The sequence below is a fragment of the Lissotriton helveticus genome, chromosome 2_1, assembly GCF_964261635.1.
Source record: "Lissotriton helveticus chromosome 2_1, aLisHel1.1, whole genome shotgun sequence".
Taxonomy (NCBI): Eukaryota; Metazoa; Chordata; class Amphibia; order Caudata; family Salamandridae; genus Lissotriton; species Lissotriton helveticus.
In genome coordinates, this window is record NC_136059.1 from 264,613,702 (window position 1) to 264,623,495 (window position 9,794).

The 9,794-nt window shown below is 47.4% G+C and overlaps 1 protein-coding gene across 1 annotated transcript in view; it reads right to left on the reverse strand.

Moving 5' to 3' along the window:
* The window catches only part of MYO5B (myosin VB), a 1,014,515-nt gene extending 1,009,514 nt beyond the window's left edge, over positions 1-5,001 (reverse strand). The window contains exon 1 of the mRNA XM_078674793.1: positions 3,976-5,001. Coding sequence (XP_078530919.1) covers positions 3,976-4,002 — 27 coding nt within the window. The 5' untranslated portion in view covers positions 4,003-5,001. The remainder of the gene's footprint in view (positions 1-3,975) is intronic.
* Between the last annotated feature and the right edge of the window lie 4,793 nt (positions 5,002-9,794).

Genomic DNA, 9,794 nt, shown 5'->3' on the forward strand with positions numbered 1-9,794 from the left:
CAAATCGATCGCTGGCGGCAGGTCAGCCCAGCACCATGTGACTCTGGGCGCCCAGCGCTGGGACACCTCTCCGGGGGTAGCTGTGCGCTTTACAAATGCTGGTAATATTATTATTATTCTGTTTCCTATTCCATGTTTTTTTTAACATTTATTTAGACCGAAAAGATGGCTCAACAGTTGATTTTAACTATTCAGACAATAACTCGGAAAAGTAGCATTTCCATGCCTTTCCCTCAGTTAACAAAGGCAGCTACTTCGATTTTAATCGATTTTTCTGCCGATAATCCTAGAGAAAACAAGTTGTACATGACGCTCCTTGAAGGTAGTTGCTTCATTTCTGCATAAAGCGCCAAGAGGCAACGTAATCAGAAAACACTGCACTATAAATGTACCCAGTAATGTAACATAGCTCGTGCTCCTGATGAGCACAAGTTATATTGTGTGAAATCTATTTAGACCAACCTCCTCTTGTACCTGAATTCCCGTCTATCACCATTTTGCCATTTTTTGTTACACTCTGACCTCTGATAGTACCTTTGATCCTGGATTATCAAGGGTACCAGCTCTTGCATTGCAAGCCCTATCTTAGAACTTACATAGGTCACACAATAGGCACATCAGAGTGAAGAGATAATATCTGTAGTTGCCGTATTTAAGTGTTGTTATCGCCATGCACAATAAAATGTTTAACTATCGCCAGCTTCTTCTCAATAGACATCATGAAATCAGTCTGGAACTCAGGGCCCACTTGTTCACCCAGTCCCTGCCACAATCCAAATAAGCTGCTCACAAAACATAGTTAGGGCAAAAATGTAATAGCCAGTAATAATGGTTTAGTGATTAATAACAGGTTCAATGCTCTGCACAAGTATAATGAAGTAAGGGTTCCAAATGTGTTTAAAAGCACCCATTTGGTTCGTGATTGTTAGATCCTGCTAAAACAATCTCCAAGTAGCATACACAGTCAGCAACAAGCAGCACGTTCTTACGCCTGCATCTTAGAATTGGTAGGTGAAGAACTGCGTCCCAGGATGAAGAAGCACCAGATCAAATAGGATCTGCTGAAACATGATGGTAATGAGGGAGGCCCATACAAGGATCCCTTCCCACATATATTTACAAACACGCCAACAGAGAGTGATAAAACATTTCGTTTACAAATCTAGAAGCAGTTTTAGTACTTCTTGAAACATTTGTATTATGGGTTATAGGGCTACATTAGTATATTGGAAAACCCCTGGCACTATTGGGGGTTCTTTATTCACTCTTTTATTTAATACTGTTTAAAAAAAACCAAAGTAAAGAAGTTGGGAGGATTTCAAAATTGGCATTCAGTTAATCTAAAGAACCCTATCCCACACTGTTTTAAAACAAATGTATTGGTTCCTGCACTGGGCTAGCCTGCATAACTACAGCTCACACAGGCACTCAAGAGGCATGATTATTCTGTGTTTGCAATCAGTTATCATTAATTGGATAACGGTGTCTCCTTAAAAATTCCCTCTCTCTCCCCTTTCAGTGAAAGATTAGTTGGTTAAGTGTCAGCTGCTGACATGTTTGTAATGTCCTCTCATACTCCAGAGTTTAATCAAATAAACTTGTAAATAAGTCATATTCAGTCGGGTTAAACTTGTGAATAAGTATTGTTCAGTGGGGTAAACCTGTAAACCCAAACATGTAGAGTGCTATGACACGCAAGCCTGTGCAAGCGCTATATTACAAGCATTTTCCTAAGCAGACCATATGGAATGTAAACAAGGTGAAAATGATCTACTCACCAAGACTAATGTAACAATAAACTGCCTGTTTTCAAACAACCAGTGCTGCAGTCTTACAGCACGGTGGACTGCGAAGATAATGTTACCAAGCGCAGTACTATTCGTTCTATCGACCTCGCAAGCATGAAATGACGCCTGAGCAGCGTGAACTGTACCCTGTGAGCTCCAGGTTACACACAGATGTTCTGCGTCAGGTGCATTGCCCAGCTGAGCTATCTCAGTTGATGGGCTCACGTGGGCAGTGCCCCTCGCCTGTGCCTGCACCATCTCGCAGCTAGAACTGGATCTAGGCACTACAAAGCACACATGTGCATGCCTGCTCGGCGTCCACAGCCTGCCCTGCTTGTTTTGTTTGTCATCAACATAATGACAGGGTGGTTTCAGGCAAAACTATTTAGAATTCAGACTGACAGCCTAGCCTGCCTTTAATGTTAGGGAGTAACCTCCGCTGCGGGGGTTTAAGACAGGTTGCATCACAGTGCAAGCTATATTTCTATTGAGTTTGCTTATACTGAGCAATGTGAAGCCAACGTGGGGTTTACACGGCAGCCACGTGCAGCTCTAACGAAATAACAATAGTCAGTCGAAATTGTAACTCATTTTATCTCTTGAAGAGCATGAAAGGAGGAGTTGAGACATAATCTGCACTTCGACGCCTTGTCAGGGATAGTAAGCGCTATATAAATGCAACTACAATACAATATCATACTATTGAAGCAGCAAACAGTCAACCCACTGAGCTAACAGGCTTCAACTATTTAGCACAATTATGCATTATGCTCCACGTGAACACGTAAATACATCATCCATTTTTAAACATTTGAAAACGCCTGGAGACGGTGGCCTTTACAACAGAATGATAGAAGCCAGGAGCCTGAGAAACAGCAGGTTTAATCCCTCAGCAGGTTGAACAACCCTCCCCTCGGGCGCACGAACACCTTGTCAAAGCCTCTCCAGGGGGCGTCGCTTATTTCCTACTCCTGCTCCGCCCATCAGACTCAGACAAACAGAGGCAGAGAAGTCCAAAAGCTCTCTGACAACATTACTGTGCAGGCGGTTACTGAAGGACTTTATAGAATCCGTGAAAGTGCAACCCCCCTGCCAAGAACAGCGCCAGGGAGCAGTCTACGCTTCAGGTCGGAGCGCGCCTTTGCCGAAGTCCCTGGGGTGGGTGTGAGCAAAGCCGAAGTGAAACTTCCGCTGACGTCAGTGCACCTGTCCCCGCTCCAGCCGGCCTGGCTTCCCTCCCCTGAGGGCGCAGGTGCCTGAGCATGGCGGGTCTGCAGTCTCACAGAGGGGGAGGGGGCACCTCTACCTTTTTGCCACACACATGCCAATGTCCACCACCCCCACCAAGTGGCTCCGCCCATTGCTAAGCAATCGGGGGTCGCTCCATCTCGAACTACCAATATAGATTTTACTGTTCTTAACTTTTTAAAGAGATGTTATTTTTTATTTATTATGCTGCCGTTTTTATCTACGATCACAGCTACTGCTGCTAGGCGCTATCTGTGTCGTGTGTGACATTTAGTTTGTCCTATTATTTTACGTAACTTTTTTTTTGGGGGGGGGGGTGCTGCGTTTAAAATGTTTTAAGTAAATGAAGTTGAAGATTGCAACATGCTCGAGGTACACAGGCGGCAAGGGGCCTCCTGGCTCCAACTGCCAGGGCAGATTAAAGGTAGCACAGGTAGGGGCACTTGGGAGCTGTGGCAACTTATTTGGCTGCATTCGAGCGCCAAAAGGCAGGTTACATAATTTACTAAGCACTAAATAAAAAAGAGTTCACTGTAACATTTACTAACTCTGGAGTTGGGTAGAGGTTCACTAATTTGATATGACTTGAAGGGCAAATTAGGAACACCCACTGAAAGTGCATAGAGTAAAAAGTGGTCTCAGAGAGGTACCCACAAAAGCATCTCCGATCTGACTAATGACTCCGCCACCCTCCCTCCCCCCAAAAAAAACAGCGTTTGAGAACTTAAGTGGGCAAAACAAAAGTACTTGATAAAAGTTAGGAGGGGCAGGTACCCATCCCATTACTAGTCCCAGGAGGGGAGGGGAGCTGCCAGAAACTGACATCTCACTCAGTGCCAATGCCAACACAAACCACACCGGAGTTTCGATGGAAAGCATCTAAAGGTCGCACCAGCCTGCGTGTTTACTCTCGTTAAAGTGCATAAAGCAGCTCACTCACCCGGGTGTAGAGCTCGAAGACTGACATTTCCCAGCGAGAAGAAGGGGCTCGTGCTCCAATAAATCCCAAAAATCAAAGTTATCCAGCGGCCGGTTAAATTCCATGCGCTTTGGGGCGGCAGGTTGGTCCCATCGGGAGGCGCCGGGTCCTGACAGTGCCGGGGGTGTCCTGGAAGGTAGCGTCGGTCTCCAGGCAGGTAGAGCCCGTGGCGACGAGGCAGGTAGAGCCGGTGGCGACGAGTAAGGTACAGCCGGTGTCCAGGCTGGCGGAGCCGGTGCCCTAGCAGGCAGAGCCGGAGTTCGGGCAGGCAGAGCCGGAGTTCAGGCAGGCAGAGCCGGTGTCCAGGTAGTTAGCTCGTCTTCCAGGCAGGCGGCGCCGGTGTCCTGACAGACAGAGCCGGTGTCCAGGCAGGTAGAGCCGATGTCCGGGCTGCACGGGTCGCGCAGGCCTTGCCCTTTGCTCCCGCTGCCCTCCCTCCGCCAGGCGACCTTTAACTCCCTGGGCTGGAGTTGTCTCTTCCTGGCCGCGGCATTTCCTCGTCACTCCGCCCTGCCGCTCCCTGCCTCGGTATGGAGGTGTGTGAGCCGCCCTGCGGGGGGAGAGGGGAGCAGGTGCGGTGTGTGGGTGTGGGTGCGGGACCCCCTCTGCCGCAGGCGCTGAACCCTGCTTGCTTCCTCCCGGCTGCCCCCCTCCGGTAACCTGCGCACCGGACTGCGCTGTCCCACCTCGCGGTATCCGAGCGCTTCCCCGAGAGCAGCCGAGCCTCCCACGCTGCTTCCAGCGCAGTGCAACCGGGCCACCTGCTGGCCGGCAGGGCGGAGAGCCGGGCTGCAGGAGCCCGGGGGGCGGGGAGGGCACGGGCAGGTGAGGAGCGCCCGGCCGGGACTCACTGAACCTGCTGCACCGGGGCTCCCCCGCCAGCAGACCCCCCCTGCTGCATCCTGAGGGGATGAGTGTGCTGGTAATCCAGCGGAGTGTGGGTGGGAAGCCAGCTGCTGCTGCGAGAGTGAGCGCAGCGGAAGCCGCAGAGGACTCTGTGCTTGATCAACCAGTAGTGGCTTGACGTGACTCATGGAGGTCAAGTGCTGTGAGTTGAAGCTTCAGTTTGGATGTGGGGGATTGGTGGGATGTTAGTTGTTGCTGTAAGATGCTGCTTGGGATGGTCAAAGGAAGGGGGAGGGCGGCTAGCGCTGTAAGAATAGGACACCAAAAAGGGCATCTAGCAGTGCTTTAAATGGGCCGGTACTGTCCGGTATGGAGTACCGGCACTTTTTTTTTATTTTGCGAGTTAGAGTACCGGCACTTCGCACGAGATATTTAATACTTTTAATTGTAGAGTACCGGCGCTGCTCAGAAACGTACCTGCACTTCTTTTTTTCCATTTCAAGCACTGGCAACTGGTGCTGTTGGAGATCCAGGGTGAGGTTAGTGCTTTGAGATGGACCTCAAGAGAAGCGCTAGTGCTGTGCATAAGGAGTCAGGTTCTGGAAATAGCGCAGGTACCGGTGGTTTCAGGGGAGTGAGGCGTGTGCGTGCGCCGGTGCTGTGCCTTTTATACTGGTGAGGTGGAAGCGTGGAACTGCTCGAGTGAGCTCCAGAGTGGCGTTAGTGCTGTGAGAACCAGAAAGGAGAGCCGCGCTGTAAGCTGCAGCTCCAGATGTGGCTCGTGCTGTACGACGGAGAGCTCAAAAATAAGCCTAGGCTGTAAAGCGAAGATCCGGAGGGGAAGCTGTTATGGACTGAAGTGCTGTGAGAAGGAACTTTTCAAGTATTGGTAGTTCTGTGAGATCAATCACTTGAGGGTGACCCCTCAGCTCAAGCGTCAAAGGCTGAGCTGATACTGTGAGTTGGTGCTGCGAGAAGGAGTGTCAAAAGGGGAGCTGGTGCCTAGGTGGGATGGAGGGCCAGAAGCAGCATTGGCACTGAGAGGTAGAGCATCAGAAGCAGAGCTAGTGCCACAAGAACAGCTGGCACTGGCAGATGGTACATCAGGAGGGCAGTAGGTGGTGTGAGATAGTCCAAATAAAGAGCTGGTGTTGTGAGATGGAGCTTCCTATGAAAGTTACGGGGTGCCCTCAAGCAAAAATTAACTACTGTTTCGGATTTGACGACATTTCACAGCGGGGGAAACACAGACTCATTCGTGACCCTGGTGTTTGCCCAACAGTGATTGCTGCTTTTTATTTTTATGGTGGGTGCCACCCTGTATCTACCCTCCCCTTCCTATCTTGCAGACAGAAATATTGTCACCTACAACTGAGTGCTGTTCAAAATACCATATTCTGCAAGGAAACCACATGCAATAGCATCTGCATGCTTCAAGTGACCATGCCCAATCTGTGATTAAAAACATTCCATATGGGGAGATGTCCTGAATTAGGTGAAACTGCAGCAAAGAGATTAACTTCAGGACAAATATTAATGATGGGAAGGGTCATTTTATGGATAGGGGCTATGATGCCAACTAGCTTACACTAGCTGAAAGGAAAATTCAGAGAATCACGAGAGACATGTCACTCAAAACCAAGGATAGGAAGGCCAAACAGAGACATGGTAAATTGGCATTTATCACCAAATATACCATGCAGAGTGACATTTAAAAAAACAATCTTTAGGAAACATTGACATATGTTATTGGAAATTCCGGGTTTGCAGGATGAAATAAGCACATACCCTGCATATGTATTCATAAGGGGCTGTACAGGTAGAGATTTTCTGTGCCCCAGCTATGTGACAACTTCCCAGTGAACCAATACATGGTTACCATCCAAACCGCAGGGTTTTAACACTTGTAATAACTGCAATATGTGTCAATATGGCCGAAGTGGAACAGAGGAGTTTAGTTTAAATACTTCTTATGGGCATGGTATCAAGCATTTTATTAATGCAACACTCATTTTGTAATTTATGTTTTTAGTTGTAGTTACCATATGATATATGTTGGGAGTACATCAAGCAGCCTTAAGTTGCGGCTACAGGAGCACGTGAGACCTCTGAAGAATGGTGATAGCAGATATTCTATGTCTAAGTCCAAATTACTTTTTCTTTTGGTTTCATGGGACTGAGTGGACTGTTCAAATAGCATTTGTAATAGAGACCTTCAGGCAAACCGAGGCTAACTGGACCTGGCGCCTCAAAGCAAAGCAGTTGGGACACAATACTGACAATGAGCTTCATAATTTTATGGGTTGATACTGGAATGAGAGGTCTGTAGTATCATTATTTCATGTCCGGCTGCATTGGCTTTGTGCACTCTCACCAGTGTTAAACATCGTCTTGAGGTTATTGCTTATCATATTGGATCTAACTGGACTGTTCAGGACATCACCTTTTAGCCCTTTTGATTGTGTGTGTTCTTGGATGTAGCAAAATAAAATTTTGACCCTCGTGATAGCACTGGTTGTGCTGGAGATCTGCTGGGCCCAGTTTATGTGAGGGGCTCTGCACATTTCTATGCTTGTACGTACTGCATGATCAAGAATAGCGCTGTTTTGTGGTACATCAGATGTGGATGTTGGGGGCTCACCCCTTGTTGGTCACATATGCTATGTGGGGCAGTTGGAAAAGTTTTTTGTAACCTTAATGGTTTTAAAGCCTCTGTACATGGGTAGCCACAACAATGCAAGTGGGCTTTCACTTACTCGTCTGATGTTTTATGTCAGCCAGGAGAAGCTATGGGATATGGATATCTGCAGGGCCGGCTCTAGGCTCACGGAGGCCCTGAGCAGGGAGTGTAGGTAGGGGGCCCGAGGCCGCCAAATCCCTGCCAGGGGCCGCCACGCAAATATGTATCTAAGGATATATATTGGCGTGGCGGCCCCTGGGGTTTGGCGGCCCTGTGCAGGTGCACAGCTTGCACATGCCTTAGGCCGGCCCTGATATCTGTCTGCCAACTTGGTATATTCTAGCCTGCCCACACACAAGGGCCTCTGGCTGGATGCAGAGCCATATGCTTAAGTACTCTGAGATATTGGGTGCCGCTGAAAAGGAGCGTAATGCCTTACATGAAAGGCTGATTCCCAACAGTATTACTTAGGACATTGGGTTGATGGATCAGGCATTAGGGACATGATGTGCTCAGACATGGGCAACCATGTAGCCAGAGGGCAATGATCCTAAGAATATTTGATCTCTTTGAGTGTGAACATGATGCCTCACTTATTTGATATTATTTTGTTGTAAGAGTATCTGCCCCTCTTTGTTAAACTGGCTTAATGTTTGACCTGTCGTAATGTCAAAATGCTATCACGTCTCCCGCAATATGGTGATGTTTAGAAATGCAACAATATGACTTATTGAATGGGAGTAGTATACTTTATGTTACATGCACTATCCTCTTGTGTGACAAATCGGGCTAATTCCCCCGCTGTCCTGGGGGGTGGGCGCACAGCGCCCCAGTGCTCATGACGAGCTCAGCTCATCATGAGCCATGGTGCTCGTGTGCTCATGACGAGCTGAGCTTGTCACGGCTACACCCGTTTCTAAGAACGTTCAGCACAGCGGGGGAATTAGCCCCGCGTGCGAGCGTTCGGAACGTTATGACGAGCTGAGCTCGTCATGAGCACACGAGCACCTAGTCTCATGACAAGCTGGGCTCGTCATGAGCGTGGGAGGGGTTAAATAATGACTAAACTCATGATATATAAAAATTTCCCTAGGTGCCACCACAAGAGTACACAACACCCCTTTGGGATAGAGGCGACTGTCCTATCTACTGATGAGTTGTATGACAACTTGGCCATAATTGATGACACGATTTGAACTGTTTTTTCTTATATGTTAAAGAGGTATATACAGAACACTATGCATGCCTGTCATTATCCTCTTTTCTTTTCCCTTTGTAGTATCTTATACATAGGGATACCCTCTTCTTGTAAAATTTTGTATTGGGCGTTATCTAATAATAATAATAATAATAATCCACATTTGTATAGCGCACAATCACCCGTTAGGGTCTCTAGGCGCTGGGGGGCCGTCGGGAAGATTAAGCAAGCTATTGCCCAGAGTCACATGGTGCTGGGCTAACCTGCCGCCGGAGCCGGGGATTGAACCCTGATCCCCAGATTCCAGCGTCAGTCGCCCTGGCCACGGCGCCACACCTCTCCCACCTATCTGATTGTAGTGTCATTCCTTTCTTCTGTTGTTCAGGCTTCACACATATACAAATAGATTATTTTGTTTTTTCCAATCTTGACGCTGTTGGCTTTAGGATGTTTCTCTTACACATGAGGTGTTTTGGGACAGGGCCTCTATCTTTGAGAAAGGGCGATCTGCGCGCACTTGATTATGTATGTTATTTTTAACCTTAGCATTTTTTGGGGGGTTGTCTGTATATGGTTTTTAAATATCAGTGTATATGTTTTATTGATTGATGTTTTGTGGTGTATCATTTACAGCCCTGAAGAAGTTCATGTTTATGAACGATATGCGTTGACTGTTTGGCTGTTTTTCTGAAATAAATTGAACACAATTGTAGTGTAGTTCCTATATTCCCAATAGGCTCTGCGCATTGGAGTAACATAAATGATAGTTTAGACGTTGGACTGAGGTCGACTAGGTCTCTATTGAATATGTTAGACTTAATTATGAATGCCAGCTAGCTCAGAGGTCACTAGAAACTTTCTCGAGTAAACAAGAAGGTATTAACTTTCCTGAATAGACAAGAAGGGATTAGTTTCTGACAACCGCATAAACATGACAACTTTGCTCCCTCCAGAATAAGGAGTATATCTCTAGAGTCGTGGAAACAATAGATAACTATTTCACTCAGTCAATCGTGCATGCTTAGTTCCACCAGAAATACAGAGAAACAGAGAGAC